Here is a 16545-nt window from a genome sequence, read left to right as displayed (position 1 = left end):
GGGAGGAACGAGCAGGATGGTGGATGCGGGCAAGGAGGCCGTGAAGACAGGAGTGGGGGGAAAACAGGAAACAGTACAGCTTCTGTGGGTGGTGGGTGTTCCTGGATGGGGACAAAGAGCACAAAAGGGACTGACACCAGACTGTCATCAGACAGTGACCCTGGGTGCATGGAGACAGTACAGCAAATTCAAAGTTCTGACTGAAAACGGTTTTCTTTCTAGAAGTCTGTAAGAAGCCAAGCTATCAAAGTGAAGATTATAAGACATTTTCAGACCTAAGATCTTGGAAAATTAACCCCACACACGCCCTTTCTAAGAAGGCTACTTGAGGATATACTCCAGTAACACGAGGGAGTAAGCCAAGGAATAAGTAGCCATGGGACCCACACAACAATGGCTGCAACCCAGGAAAGCAGTGATGTCCCACGAAGATAGCGGTGCAGAAGGTCTACAGAAACCGCGTCAGGGGACAGGGCCTCCACAAGAGAGGATGGGAGGGGAAATTGGCCAAAGGTGATATTTAATGGAGCAACAAAGACAAGACCTGGTTTAAAAGAAGAAGAAATTCTTAGAAAAATTAAAATTTGTTCGAAAGGATAAAATAAATGATAGAATACCACTTAATCCCTCTGAATGGTACTTACACTGTCATAATAACATAAAACAGTGTGCTGACTTTCAACTCACAAATAATACATGAGCACAGGAGACTGGCTTAATTTTGGTTACAGAACAAAATGTAAATCTTTGGCCTTGACACTATTAAAGTTATACTACAGATAATGGAATGTAAGAGGTAAGAAGTGGAAGGAAGGGAAAGTCAGGAGCATTAATATCCTTCTCGTATGAAAAAGGCCAAGAGACAGTGTCTCTAGTGGACAACAAAAAAATAAAGGCGGAAACACGTCACATACAGTTACAAAGAATGAGAGAAGAACTAGGAATACTGATATTATGGAACTGGGAGAATGACATTTCATCCTCACCACAACCATGACCTAGTCTGTGTGCCTACCAACGTACATCACAGGATCAGTAGCTGATAAACGAACTCGCTCAAGTTCATGGTCTAGGTGACTGGTTCTATTAAAAGAAACAGTTAAAAGAGCCAAAGAACTGTTGTCTCAAAGGTGAACAGAGGGAAGATAGGACACATAACGTAATCATGAAAAACTATTACCTTTAAAATCATCTGCATGAGTTATTTTGACCCAAACCTCGCTTTAACCCCTCGACACAAAGGCAATGCACAAGCCTTCCTCCCAGCCCTGAAGGTCCTCTTAGGACAAAAGCCAGGCTGTCCCCACATTAACTTCCGGTTCAGAAGTTCCTGAACTAGAAGTTCAGGGAGTGTACTGTCTTCCCAGGCCAGATGGAGAAGGGAGTAAGGTTAAAAGTTTAATTCAAACTTTGTAAGAAGTGAAGCGATGTTTGGGTCAAGAGCTGGGTCTCGATGGGTCATGGCGAGATGCTAGCAAGCACATGCTTTTAGGAATTCTTTTCCTAAGAATGATCTGATGGCAAGACCTGAGTTCTGACTGCCCCAAGATCAGCACCAGGAAGGGGCAGAGGGCCGCTCAGCAAACATATGCTCACAGGTGCGCCAACATCCATGCAGAAGCGGGGACACACGAGCCTCTCACCTCGCCACCCCTCCATAGTCCAAGCCTTCTTCTCCTCGGAATTTCACCATGAGTCGCTTTTTCAAGTCTTTTGGTCGCATCTTCATTATCTGGCGATAAGACTCCTGCACATCAAAATTACAGTTTCAGAGAGAAGAACTTGTCTTATTTTTAAAGTTATAACATGATGAAAGGTTATTTATAATGGAGCCTGACTATAAATAAGATCCGAGGTTATTTTTAAGAACTGCAATCTGAGTCCTGTCTGGTTCCTGTCAGGATGGTACTTTGGGCTCTGGCTCACTGCTCCTCCTTCACCTTTCTCCCACCATCACTCCCTCAGAAACAACAAAGCTCACGGCAGCTGACACTGTACCCAAGGATACACACATGTACCCTCAGCACAATCACAACTTAAGTTTAATCCTTAAGTCCTCTCTAGGGTTGATTTTCTCCACACAAATGAATTCCAGTGTGTCCTATAAGTTTATATGCTTTAGCCAAATGAAGACCTCATAAGAGAGTAAAATAATAAGAGCGAAATAGTAAAAGAATCCTGAGCCTGGTTTTACATCTGAAGTCAAAAATCACATTTTCCCACTGAATCAAAAAGCCAAGGAGGCTTTCAGTGGAACATAAAGCAGCTCATCAGACACAGGAAACATGTGGTCAGCCTAACAGGGCCTCAGAGTCAGCCTCTGGAGTGGAACCAGCTCAGTGTCTGTGGGTATTTTCAGTGAAAAGGCACTTAAGAACGTTTTCTTGCTTTAAATTTAACGGGATTCAAAAGCGACCATCCCCAAGAGGCGAGAGGATGTTGAAAAGATCTGGCAGCAGCGTGTCCACAATTCAGCTTCCCCGTTCTGACAGCCGTTTAAGACGCTCAGTGGGCAAAACCGGGCATTTGAGCGGCTCCAGTTGTGCGGCCCCGGGCACTTTGGGGAAGGCGCTGAGCGGCCCCCCGGCTGCTGTGGGCTGGGAGAGCCTGCGCCTCAGCAAGGCTTCCGCAGAGACCCATACATGGCTGAGACTCTACCAACGATGGTGGTCCCGAGAAAAGGGCCCTGCCTGCCAGAGGTCCCCTATTTGGGGAGCCCGATGCCACAGGGCAGCTGGACAGAGGGCAGCACGCCACCCAGAGCCAGTAGGGAGAGGGAGGCCACTGGCTCCTCCAGGGAGACAGTGCCATACAGGGAGGTGGTGGGCCAGGCCCCGCACGGGGATGCTTGGTTCTGAGGATGCCATGCCAACGGCAGGAAATACCATCCGTACAACGCAGGTGCGGGATTTACAGTACCACTTTGTACTGGTTCTGTACAGATCGCTAGATCTTCACTCAGAAGTCATCGATTTTTAAACCTAGACCACAGGAGGAAATACTGATCCCTCTCTTGCCTGGGGCTTCAGCCCTGATAAACCCCTACATTTCACCCCCAACACACCAGAGAGGAAGCAGAACTCACTGTCCACTGAGGGGGGAAAGAGTCCACCAGACGGCCAGCTGCCCCGAACCCCATACCTCAAATATCTCCTCTCTGGACACCTCGATGCGGCAGTGGCCAGCCTGGGGCTGCTGCAAGGAGAGCTCGTGTCTGAGGACCTTCAGTTTCTGGACCAGATCTCTCTCGTACCTCTGGGCGGGCAGCTCCTCGTCCTCCACGGAGCCCTCGCTGGGTGGCGGTGGTGGCTGGCTGGGCTCCTTCAGTTGGCACTGGTGACTTGAGGAGAACAGAAGCGCTGAGGTCACCCCAAGGGCAACAGCCAGCAGTGTCCCCCCAACACATACCAAGGGACCAAGAAGAGAGGTCAGGACACCCACTTCCGGTCAAGAGTGCTTCCCCAGTGACACAACTCTGTATGCAGATTCGTGAAAACCGGGGTGGCCACCCTCAGAACAGCCTTTTCATCAGATGTTACCGGAAACCCCAAATGAACTTCCTGGCCAACCCAACAGGTGTCCAGGATATAACAGAGGAGACCCCCATCTCCGCCTCTCATACATCATCACTGCCATGATAAACACAGAAACTTCTAGCACTCATCGGCAACTAGTGCCGACGCGCGCTCAGCGGGGCCTCGGGGCCGAGAATCACACGGAGGTGACCGGAACACTGAAAGCAGACGGCAGTGGAGGCGGTGACGCGCACAAGGCAAACGAGGGAATGTGGCGGGCGCCGCTCCTCCTCCTCTCACCCGGGGGCCTCCATCTCCTCACTGGAGGCGCAAGTCCAGGGACAGAGGAGGCCCAGGACCAGCTACCTGCTCTGCTCCAGTTTTGCTGACTTAGGTCAGCTCTCAGTGACAAGCACCCCCGGGCTCTCATGTCTGAGGACACAAATCCCTTATCCTGGGACGTGGAGTGTGGGATCCAAGGTTATCCCCAGACCCAAGTGCCCCGGGAATGACAGTCTGGGAAGCCAAATGGCGCTCTGGACCAGCCCTTCCCTGCAGTGGTGAGCAGACCCCAAGGAAAACCTCACTCTGCTGCTTCCCACTCTGAGACCACCCGTCTTATCAGATATGCGTGTGGAAGCTCCGAGAATGAAGCTGCGCCAGTTTGGGGGTTTGATTTAGGCTGCAACTCAGTTACAGGCTGGCTGTGACACAGGCCTTCAGGACTGCACCCAGCTGGCTTGAGAGTTTAAAACACATGACTGTCCACTCAGTAATTATCATATTTTGCTCACGCTTATTCTCTGCTAACCAACAATGCAGTCGACAGATGAAGGGAAATATCGGTAGAAAACATGGCACTGTAACGGTAAAGAGGCCAGCAAAGAGCCGGTAAGAGTCTTACGTCATGATGTGGTGTAACCGCGGGTCTGTAAACTGGGTTGTTCGGTTATTATGATCTACAAAATATATCCTCCCGGAAACCGTGCTGCGGACTTCCCAACCGGGCGGCAGTGGTCCAAGTTCATCGCAGTTCACGCTGTTAAGGTCTCTACCAGAAAGGAAGACACACAGCGGTTTGTCCATCTGAGCGTGGAGGCCTGAGACCAAAACTTCAGTGAGAAAAGCAGGGGCGCCCCCTTATCCAGGGGCTACGCAGGCCAACCAAGGTGCTGCTTACACCAAACACCCGCCGAGGCCCGGCCTCTGGTGCAGGCGGCAGCAAAACCCCAGGATAAAACGGCAACGCTCAGAGCCTGCGGTCGTGACAGGGCACGGTCTGCCTGGGAGACCATTCCTCCCACCAAAGAGGACCGAAACATTGTATCCAGGAGATGCAATGCAGAACCTCGATCGAGCTTTTGGCCAGCCCAATAGTGGGGGGGACCTGAATGCTGCCAGAAGGCCTCTCTGGGTTCACAAGTTAACGAGATGCTCAAGGTCAGAAGGGTCTCTCCGTGGGAAAGCTCCCAGAAAACACGTTTTCTCCAGCAGACGAGTATAGGAACATGCACTGGAAATCTTTCCATTTTAGAGAGCTGCGCCAGGATGAGGCCGTCTCAGTTTTGAGTCACTTTTGTTAATAAGCAAGTAGCTCTAAGTCTAACCTCGTGATTAATTATTTCAACCCAATCCACAGTCACCTGGGAGCAAGCATTACTGACCAAGATGCTTTTCTAATGAGCACAAAAGCCTGACCTTCCTTCCCGAGAGTACCAAGGAGATAGTTCATTCATTTGCAGGTAATACTTCCATTCTAATTATAGACACTGAATTGTAAGTTCAACATAGATTTGGAAAATCAAAGGCAAGAAGCTTGTTCTCAGATGAAACAAATTATGAATAAAAAGGAAATGAGCATTACTAAAATGTTATTAAGTAGTAATGCTATTCTGAAACCAAAAAAAATTTTCTAAGAAAAAAAAAAAAAAGAAAGCAGAACAAAGAGAAAAAAGAAACTTAACTCCATTACAGGTAGGGGAGGGGCAGGGATCTCTCTGACCTGGGCTCAGATGTATGGCCTTGTAGAAGGAATTCGTATAGAAAAGCTCCATCTCCCCCAGGAGTGGTCCCCCAGGGACTGAGGCAATAGGGATGGTAAAGTAGAAGAGAGAAAGGGTGACAGAGCCTTTGTGTTTCCTGTTTCACTTTTTATTACGGAGAATTTTAAGCATATAAAAAAAGAGAGACCATAGTGAATAACCAGCTTCAACCATTACCAGCCCATCACCAACCTGCTTCCAGGGCTCCCCATTCACTCCCCCACTCCAATTATTTAAAGCATCAGGTCAGATATCAGATCATTTTATTCAGCAATACTTTTAGTTTAAAATGAGAGCAACCACATCTTGAAGGTTTTTCGAGGAAGTGCATTTGATTTCATCTAAGGGTGAGGGTCTTTTCCAGTTATGGAACCTGATTTCAAGACCCAGGATCGCTCTCTAAACTTTAGTCTAAAGGACCCAATTGTGCCACAGCAGCTGCTGACCAGCTGGGGGAGGGGGTAGCAGAGCTGGGACTACAGGCCCCACCCCGCCCCCGTCCCGAGAGTCTGAGTCAGGACCTCAGACAGCCCACCCTCTAAGCCTACATCTCCATACCCTAAGGGCTGTATCACCCGCAGCCAGGGGGTCCAGGCACTGCTGGAACGCAGCCTTGCCGGTGAGCCACTCAGGAAACCTACCTGGGTATCCTGGGGTCGTGCCACGTGCTGACTCCCGTCTGCGTGTGCAGGAAGTACACCTGGCCCTGTACCGTGGTTCTCTGCTCTGCACGACACAGTGGGGACATGGTCAGTGACACTCGGTCCAAGGGGTCAGGCCTGTGAGCTCGGAGGCCCCACTTCCTTCCCACAGTCTCTCAAAGGACCGAGAGAGGGTGTGAAGGGCAGGAGTGAACTCGGGCCTGGCTTGCTGGGCTCAGCGTGTGGACAGATCTTATTTCTCCTGTTCCCACCTGGAGAGGCGGCCACACCCCTCGACCTGCCACCTTGGGACTCATCCTGCCTCCACCCCTGTCCCCTGCAACAGCTCATACTTCCGGTCTCATCTGCCCCATCTATGTGGATCCTCCAACATGGATCTACGTGAGTCCTCCTTCATTTAGGCGCTTCCTCTGTCGTTGTCAAAAGATTCTGTTTTACGTTTCCTGATAGTAGTACATCTTATCACTCCTACCCAAGGCCGTCCTTCCCACGTTCAAATCCCAGGGCGCTGCAAAGAGCCTCATCCAGACCCCCGCCCTGCTCCTCTTGGCTCTCTTTGACATTTGTTTGCCTACATTCTTCACACAATTGCTGTCCTAGAAGCTTGGAGCAAGGGCGGATACATTAAGGAGGAGCAGGATTTGTCCACCATCACACTGACACAACCGCCATGGGGCAGAGCTCTGCAAACATCAGCGGCTCTGGCAGGTACGTGTTACCAGAAAAGGTCTGAAACCGGAGAGGGACACGTGGCCAACCACACTTGGAATGGCGGGTGCGCGCCCTCACCGTAGCCTTCGGGCAGCTCCGGGGACTGGTGGCCGTGAGGTCGGTTCTGTGGCGTCTGGAGCGACCCTCGCACCTCAGGGTTTCGCAGTCGCTGGGCCTGAAGTCTTTGGTCTTGACTCGGGGATTCCACAAACCTGCAGGTGCCCCCGCCAGCAGCGGCCCCGGGGCCATCCGTGTACGGGGCTGGCTCCTCCATGAAGCAGCTGAGGGGCCTTCCAGGCCCGGAGTCTTCATACACGGTTCTGGAAGGGGGAGGATACAGCCCACGTGACAACACCCGCCAAAGACAGGGACGCACCCCAGTTCACGCCACGCTCTCACACCCGTCTATTCTGCTTCTCTTAGACAATACAGAAGGTCCCCCGGACTTAGTTTCATCAAATTCGTCCTGTCCTTTTTCACTGGGAAGCCAAACTTGTTCACAAGGAATCAATGGCCTAAGGAAGCCACATGTTAAGTGCCACTGAGGCCAAGGTAGGATTTCAAACTTGGGGATAGCTGAATGGTCGGAAAACACCAACCTTGAACTATAAGAAGTTCAGAAAAGGAGATTTCAATTTTCTTGACTTGGAATCAAACATTCCATTTGCCTTGTCATTTTATAATAGAACTCCTGGTTACATCAAATATTGCAATGACTTTAAAAGTGACTTTTAACATAAATCCTCATCCCCTAAACAACTGGGAAGACAATTTACCTTAAAGGCTATTTTCCCTTTTAAGCAAGTACTTTTGAAAAACGTTTTACGCTGGAAAATTCCCGAGAAACACAAAGGGAGGGGCCAGCTCGGTGAACGCGCTGGACTCCTCACCCACCTCCGACACCATCCCTGGCCACGCGGCCAGCTCTCCCCCCTCCACTGGATGATTCAGAAAACAATCCCCACATTTTACCATCTCATCCTTAGATATTTCGGCACATATCTCTGAAAGATGGGCCTTTTACCATTAGCATGATCCCCAAAATGGGTCATCATAATGCCAGTCAGTATTCAAATTTCGCCAGTCCACTATCGCATTAATCAGGATCCAAAAAGATCCATACACGGCATCTAGTAGGTGGGCCTCTTAAATCCTGCTGATTAAATTTATGGGTTCTCTTCCTTCCTTTTTATTCCCTTATTCTCCTTGCAGTGTATTTGCTGGACACTGGCTTAGGTCTGCTATACTCTACAGGGAGCCCCACTTCTGGATGGGATTTGTTATAGTCCCCTGGGGCTGGGCAGCCCATTCCCATCCCTGGAACCTCCAAGATCTATGTTCACGTCAGGCTCTCTTTCCTGATGGTGTCAACAACTATTAATGGCATTAAGAGTTAATTCATTGGGGATCGAAAAATCATGATAGTGACCAACGAGAGCTCTTGATGGTTTGGGGGGTTTGGTTTTTTATAACTTCTTTCTTTCTGTATCGTCATGAACTCCACGGACTGGTTTGATGTGTTGCAGTTATCATTCTTGACCAACGCTCTCAGGCCAGTGGGAACCTCTGTAAACTGGACCCTGAGTCTTTGGGGCATGACCCTACTAGTCTTGACAGCTTCCTTTACAGACAAGGAAACTGGATCGTAGTTGTATCCCCAAGTCCCTCCCTGCACCTCAGATATTCAACGCAGTGAAAAGGTATGCGGGGTGCTCTCCCGCAGCGCGAGCGCCAGCAGCCTGGGGGTACGCACCCTTCGCTCTCCAGCAGGCCTCTGCAGTCCACCACAGAGCCGCCAGTGCCGATCCTGTCTCGTGTCTGTAAACTGACTGAAAAGAAAAGGACATCTTGCATTAAAATCCAGGGATATTTTATACAACTGCAATATAGTGAGCCACTACAAATGTATAATTTATATACGATATTATTTTTAAAGTGAGGTGTCTGTCTCTGCACTCACATGACACATGCCTGTGCTTTCAAGTATGAGACATTTCACGCAGTGGCTCCACACCACTGCACACCACTCGGACCCCTCCTTGTGAACGTGGAACAGGAGGAGGTGCTGTGTGTGCCACGCTTTCCATAAAAATAACACAATGTTCACTTTTTCCAAGTTATCTTGTTTTTTAAAGATTCTGACTTATGCTGGATGAGGACACAGAGAGTACTGTCTATTTGCACAGTCTAGACGCATCTGTGTATCTACTCTCCATCCCCAGTACAACCAACAAAGACACGGATGAAGTTGCTTCCAGGTACTGGTTTTGCCCCGCATGTCTCTCCACAAAGAAGAGAAGACATCACAAACAGGCAGTGAGTGAGAACTCTGTCATCAGGAGAGTTTGCAGGATGGATTCTCACTGTTCATTTATCCTGGGTCAGATCTACATAGCCGACTCACTGGAAAAGACTCTGATGCTGGGAAAGATTGAGGACAAGAGGAGAAGGGGGCAACAGAGGATGAGATGGTTGGATGGCATCACCGACCTAATGGACATGAGTTTGAGCAAACTCTGGAAGATAGTGAAGGACAAGGAAGCCTGGCGTGCTGTAGTCCTTGACATCGCAGAGAGTCAGACACAACTCAGCAACTGAACAACAAGTTCTACACAAGACAAGACCTAAAAGATTTGGGGTCATAAGTCATTCTGTGTGCTACTGAAATACTATGGGGTTTTTTTGGATTCCCTGCAATGCAGGGTCAATATCTGAGTTACTCTGAAATGCTAATACGAATGGGGTGGGATAACAGGAGGAACTGCTTAACCGACAAATTAACTTCCAGCAGAATATGTCTAGTCAACACTTCGTAACATTAGCATGTTTCATTTCTTCATTTTAAGTCAATCTTCTGTAAAACCATAGGACACGGAAGTCTTCAGAAACCCCACTGCCATCTACATGCGTAATGGCCTTCCCGTGGAGCTGTCTCAGCTCATGCACGCGTGGCCACTGTGTTGACCATCTGCGCTTGGGTAACGGGACAAGTGTGAGGACTCAAATTACATCCAAAATTACAACCCTACATCTCTGTGTACCTCAGTCACTTTAACTCCACCTTGAACGACTAAATGAAGGGAACCGGATAAAGTAACAAAAACCACACAAGATGAAACTTCTTAGTACTGGAGAGATGGCCCCCAAATGTGGCTTGTCCTTCACGTACGTCACCATGGGTCAGTGGCTTTGTGTGTTTTCTCAGTGATGAAGAGCTGGATGTTAAGTTCTGTAAAAGTTATCTCTTTAGAGATGAGAAAGTTCTTACCCACTATTTGGCCACGAACTGCATCAGTATCTGAGGGGTTTAGTTTGCACAGATCCAAACGCTGGTCTGCAAACAAACAATTCAAAACTTAACCTGGGGAATGTTAACTAGGGAGGAGGGCAGGAATTCTGTATTCAAAAATGGTAATAAACAGAATGATGGCTCGTAAGCCTTCCTCGGTGCATTGAGAGGCAGAAAAGCGTCGGGTTCTTACAGCCAGTATCTTTTAATCTGCTGATGGCGTTGGACAGCAGCCGCACACACCCCAGGAAGCCGGCTCCCTGCTTCTTGTGAATCTTCTTGTGGTTCCACACGCTGATGGTTATAGAATCCGTTTTTCCAACATATCTGAAACCAAAGTGCAAATTCATCTTTAATTGCATTTCTATATTACAATGGCCCATCGAGATTCTATTTGACAGACTTGTTAGTCCAGAAGAATTCTCTGAAAATAATGTTGGCTCTAGATCCACAAGTACAGGCACTCGATGAATATCTGTCACTAACTTCAATGGGTGGCAAAAGGGCTACAGCTGATTATGTGAGAAGCACATGGAGATAACTACATGCTGATGATAATCTTATAACAGGGATTTACTAGATTTTAATAGTTTCAAAGATAATGGCAGGATTCATAAGCTCCCACCAATTAGGCTTTGTAGAGAATAACCAGTCTGCAACAAAGGACTCCTTACAAACCCTCCATCCACCCAAAGCACACGAAAGAGCAGAGCTCGGACAGGAGACCCCCTTCTTTTCAGGGCAGGTCAGCCATGAGGGGGCTTCCAGGACTTGGACTGACAACCGCTTTCCAGACCACCTCCAGAGCCACAGTGTAATTGAAAATGGGCCTCAGGATCCAGCTACTAAAAACCCCCTCAAACCAGCACGATCTGTGGTGTGGTAGTAAAAGAAAGCAGTACTCACTCAGCGTTACCTGACAAAATTTCCTAGCAAGGATGTGAAAACAGAGGTGAATATGAAAAGTGGTTTTCAAAGGGCAATCCCCACATGGATATAAGAAGTTGTCGGATGGTGTGTGGGCTCATATACATTCACTCATACCAAACTTTATTTGCTCTTGCAAAAAATGTGTGTGTGTTAGTTGCTCAGTTGTGTCCGACTTTTTGTGACCCCATGGACTGTAGTCAGCCATACTCCTCTGCCCATGGAATTCTTCAGGCAAGAATACTGGAGTGGGTAGCCATTCCCTTCTCCAGAGAATGTTCCTGACCCAGGGATCAAACCTGGGTCTCCCGCATTGCAGGCAGTTCTTTACTATCTAAGCAAAATTTTTAAAATCAGCATATATATATGTGTGTGTGTATAAGATATTTGTATAATATGTGGAGAAGGAAACCCACTCCAGTATTGTTGCCTAGGAAATCCCATGGACAGAGGAGCCTGGCAGGCTACATCCATGGAGTCGCCAAAGAGTCAGACATGACTTGGTGAATGAACAACAAAAACAACATAATAAATATGTATAATAATACATTTCAAATAATGCGTTTTACAACTATGCTCATGGTTTTGCTCAAAAAACAGTAGCACATAGAGGACCTGAACCATAGCCCCTTTTTCCTGTTAGGGAGGGCCAGGAGACTCAATGTTTGAAGATCACAGTTACAGAAGCAAACCATAAAAAAAATGTATGAAAACGTCAAATGCAAGAACTTCCAAGTATATGAATTCTAAAAGTAGGCACTGTGTCTTTGGCCATCCATGTTTGTTACCAGAAAGAAGTTGGTAATCCCTTTTTTAAACAAATGCTTCTCTTACAAGCTAGACACCTACTCTCCCTCATTCCCGAGTGCCTTGTGGGGCATCCGACTCACAGATCGTAGTGCTGGTTCCACTTTGGGTCCAGTGTGTTCTTCACCGTGTCCGTTGAGTGGCACTGCCCAGATCCGTCCACAACAATCTTTGCAAAAGGGTCAGGGAGCCCTGGAGGAGAGGGGACAGCCACACTGGATGAGATGACAGATCTACCAGTGCAACACAGAACATGGTCCCGCAGGTAAAGGGCGCTTCAAGATCACCTAACTATCCTGGTATATTTCATTCTCAAATTTAAGGTTAGTTTCGATCAGCAAAGTAAGTTATTTCCATTAAGCTTTCTAAGAAAACCCACCCAGAATGACACCTCCTCAGTTTTTTAGACACTAGAAATGAAACTCTGAAAACAGGCTTAAATTCGGATTTCCATTTCTGGAGATCACTACCAGTTGAATGGAGGAAACAGTGTCTACAAATAAATGTATTTGTACTTTCTAAAAAATAACACCTAGACATTGTGTTTGCTGGTCTTTGTCTATTTTATCTCTGGATGCAGCATTCACCACATTTTCATTAGGTAGGTTCTTAAATGCTGGAGTGTGAATCAGACAGGTTTATAAGATCAAAGAGGTGGCCGGGTCTGAGAGACAGACCTGGATGGGATCCATCCCTCTGCACCTTCTTAGCTCCTTGAATAAAGCCCATGAACCTCTCAGTTTCTTCACCTGAGAGTGTGAATACTACCACTTAGGAACCAAGAAGCATTCTGGTGAGGATCAGAAAGAGTGTGAAAATTTTCCTGCTGCGGGCACCTACTTTATAGTAGGTGAGCTCCTTAAGCGATTCCTTTCATAAGAAAATGACTCTCCATTTATTGTTTTTATTTTTACAATTCCTTTCATTACAAGACTTTTCAAGTGTGATTGAATTTATCAAATTTGACTATTAGTTTTACTGAAACTCAGACGCTTTATAGAAAAATGTCTCATCTGTATTTGAGAACACTTCAGCAGAAAGCGATACATTAATGGATGGAAAGGCAGAGAAAATGGGGTGTGGCCAGAATAGGGAACGAGAGAGAGCTTTTCCTGCTTGAGTTATAAATTTTGTGCCTGGGAGCTAAGCAGCCTCTGTGACGTAGTCAACTGGGAAATGAAGTTTGTCAAACCGTGGGTTTCTAGTCTTTTCTTTTAGGAGAATACACCCAGTGTTTTTTGAAAAAGTTTTAAATTTCAGAAATATGTGAAGAATATTAATAGTGTAAGAGAGCAAAAATGGGTGTTTACTTACTGAAGAAGTCTTTCTTTGCAAGGTTCTTGGCACATAATACTAAAAACAAACAAACAGAAAAGGCAAGGGTTAGCATTTATGGACAAGATTTTCACCATAGTTAGTCGCTATGGACAGAACTGAACCCCACCCAAAATCCATATGTTGAAGGTCCAGGCCCTGATGTGAAGGTATCTACAGGTGGTGCCCTTGGGAAGTGCTTGGGGTTAGCCGAGGTCACGGGGGTGGGGCTGGCATGATGGGGGGTCCGTGCCTCTATAAAGAAGGGCCCACAGCACATGCCCTCACTCGGCTCTCCATGTGAAGATGCACGAGGTGGCCGTCTACAAGCCAGCAAGAGGGCCTTCGCCCAGAACCAAATCTCCCCCCTCCTCATCTTAGGCTTTTCCAGCCTCCTATGGGAAATAAATGTTTGCTGTGTAAGCCGCCAGCCGATGGGATTTTGCTAGAGGCCCAAACTGGCTGAGGCGCTAGCCTATATTTGCAGTGGGGCGGGGGGAGGGAACCTCAAAATTATCTTTGCCATTGATTGTATTTCAAATTAAGTGTTACATTAAACAAAAAACTGACAGTAACTAGGAAATGTTTTCTCCTTCAGTTAGAAATCAACTGTAACAAATGCAAAATGGTTTAAACTTAAAAATTTTTCTTAAACATACATGGGTGAATTTATCAATGTGTTCTTGAAACTGCCAGGATCACATTAACACCAGCTGAAATGAAGACCTACAGTCTGTCTCTTCAGAGCACCTGCTCCTAAGAGGAGCCATGCATCTTTGATATTTGACTAAATAACACAATTTTATGAACGTAAGCTCTGGTATGTTGGAGAACAGAACAGGAGAGTGACAGAAAATACGGGGCCATCATCAAATGTGAAAAACAAATGATAAAATGCATGCTAAGAATGTGGCACAATGTTGGTATATAGAAAGAACGCAATAAATGCCATTGTTACAATTTTATTAATGAGGTGGGTAAGAAATTTTGTCACTAGATCCATTCCATGATTAAAGCTATTATATGAAGGGAAAATACACAATATATTATACCACCTTACCTGCCTCCTGAGAAACCTGTATGCAGATCAAGAAGCAACAGTTAGAACCTGACAGGGAACAACAGACTAGTTCCAAATTGGGAAGGAGTACATCAAGGTACTCCTTGATATGTGATAATACATACTGTCACCCTGCTTACTTAACTTATACGCAGAGTACATCATGCGAAATGCCGGGCTGGATGAAGCACAAGCCAGAATCAAGACTGCCAGGAGAAATCTCAATAACCTCAGATATGCAGATGATACCACCCTTATGGCAGAAAGTGAAGAAGGACTAAAGAACCTCTTGATGAAGGTCAAAGAGGAAAGTGAAAAAGTTGGCTTAAAACTCAACATTCAAAAAACAAAGATCATGGCATCCGGTCCCATCACTTCATGGGAAATAGATGGGGAAACAGTGGAAACAGTGTCAGACTTTATTTTTCTGGGCTCCAAAATCACTGCAGACGGTGACTGCAGCCACGAAATTAAAAGACACTTGCTCCTTGGAGGAAAAGCTATGACTAACCCAGACAGCATATTAAAAAGCAGAGACATTACTTTGCCGACAAAGTAGCTTTGTCTAGTCAAAGCTGTGGTTTTTCCAGTAGTCATGTATGGATGTGAGAGCTGGACTATAAAGAAGGCAGAGAGCCAAAGAATTGATGCTTTTGAGCTGTGGTGCTGGAAAAGACTCCTGAGAGTCCCTTGGGCAGCAAGGAGATCAAACCAGTCAATCCTAAAGGAAATCAGTCCTGAATATTCATTGGAGGGACTGATGCTGAAGTTGAAACTCCAATACTTTGGCCACCTGATGCGTAGAGCCAACTCATTAGAAAAGACCCTGATGCTGGGAAAGATTGAGGGCAAGAGAAGAAGGGGACGACAGAGGATGAGATGGTTGGATGGCATCACTGCCTCAATGCACATGAGTTTGAGCAAGCTCCGGGAATTGGTGATGGACAGGGAGGCCTGGTGTGCTGCAGTCCTCGGGGTCACAAAGAGTCGACACGGCTGAGCAAAGGAACAACAACAACAGTTACGTGTACAGCTGGTAAGACATTTTGCCACCAGATCCATTACGTGATTAAACTATGACATGAAGGGAAAATACACCAGTGTGTTATGCATACATAGCATCCCAATTTTTAAGAATACAGTGTATCACTGTGACCTTATTTGACAAAAACATACAGAGGAACCTGTCAGGCTACAGTCCACAGGGTCGCAAAGAGTCGGACGCAACTGGAGTGACTGAGCACACAAGATCACTGCTAAGGCAATGTACAGGTCGTAGGTTTAGCGACTGTTTCAACTCCAGGAAATCCATAATATACTGTTCTGCAAACTTTTAGTATATTTTATATAACAACTTTATCAAGACAAAATTCCTATACAGTTCATCCAAGCGAAGTGTATAATTTATTGGTTTTTAATATACTCACTGAGCTGTATAACCATCAGCACATCAATTTAGAACATTTTCATCATCGCATAAAAGAAATCCTGCACCTATTAGCAGTCACTCATTATTAACCGCAAACCCCACCAGTCACGGCCACCACTAATCTACTTTACGTCTCTGGATGTGCCTAGAATGGACAGTTCACATAAATGGAATCATAGAATATGTGGTATTTCATGACTGGCTTCTTAACATTTTTTTTTTTACTTTTTTAATTGAAGGATAATTGCTTTACAGTATTGTATTAGTTTCTGCCATACATCAACATGATTCAGCCACAGGTACACATATGTCCCCTCCCTGGTGAACCTCCCTCCCACCCCTCTAGGCTGAGCTCCCTGAGTCACACATCAAATCCCCACTGGCCATCTGTTTTACACACGGTAACGTGTATGTCTCCATGCCACTCTCTCCAGGCGGCCCACCCTCTCCTTCCCACTGTGCCCACAGGTCTGTTCTCTCGGTCTGCGTCTTTTCCTGTGCCTACTGGGATGGCCGATTGCTATCTGTCCTGCACCTATTGATAATGCTGCTTTACATGAATTGACTTCCAGCCTGAAACCAACCCTGCATTCTGAGCTGAAGGCCACCTGGTCATGGCGCATAACGGAACCTTTTCATGTGTGCTGTGAGCCAGCCAGGCCAGGGCTTTTCTTTGTAGAAAGTGTTTCCAGTCCCTAATCCATAATCTCTTCACAAGTCTAGTCACATTTTTCACTTCTCAAATCGGCCTTGGTAGTTGGTGTCTTTCTAGAAATTTGTCTATTTCAC

General features: G+C 46.6%; 1 protein-coding gene across 3 annotated transcripts in view; it reads right to left on the bottom strand.

Moving 5' to 3' along the window:
• Positions 1 to 16545, bottom strand: part of SMURF1 (SMAD specific E3 ubiquitin protein ligase 1) — a 91411-nt gene that overhangs the window by 12202 nt on the left and 62664 nt on the right. For all 3 annotated transcript variants that reach the window (XM_005225271.5, XM_059881610.1, XM_059881611.1), the window contains exons 2-11: positions 13268 to 13306; positions 12037 to 12145; positions 10413 to 10546; positions 10199 to 10264; positions 8684 to 8759; positions 7009 to 7250; positions 6199 to 6283; positions 4420 to 4566; positions 3142 to 3340; positions 1644 to 1747 (exon numbers count right to left, since the gene is read on the bottom strand). In XM_005225271.5, coding sequence (XP_005225328.2) covers positions 1644 to 1747; positions 3142 to 3340; positions 4420 to 4566; positions 6199 to 6283; positions 7009 to 7250; positions 8684 to 8759; positions 10199 to 10264; positions 10413 to 10546; positions 12037 to 12145; positions 13268 to 13306 — 1201 coding nt within the window. The remainder of the gene's footprint in view (positions 1 to 1643; positions 1748 to 3141; positions 3341 to 4419; positions 4567 to 6198; positions 6284 to 7008; positions 7251 to 8683; positions 8760 to 10198; positions 10265 to 10412; positions 10547 to 12036; positions 12146 to 13267; positions 13307 to 16545) is intronic.

This window comes from Bos taurus, chromosome 25 (genome assembly GCF_002263795.3).
Source record: "Bos taurus isolate L1 Dominette 01449 registration number 42190680 breed Hereford chromosome 25, ARS-UCD2.0, whole genome shotgun sequence".
Classification (NCBI taxonomy): domain Eukaryota; kingdom Metazoa; phylum Chordata; class Mammalia; order Artiodactyla; family Bovidae; genus Bos; species Bos taurus.
Note: the sequence above shows the minus strand (reverse complement) of the source record. Positions and strands in the feature narration are given on the sequence as shown.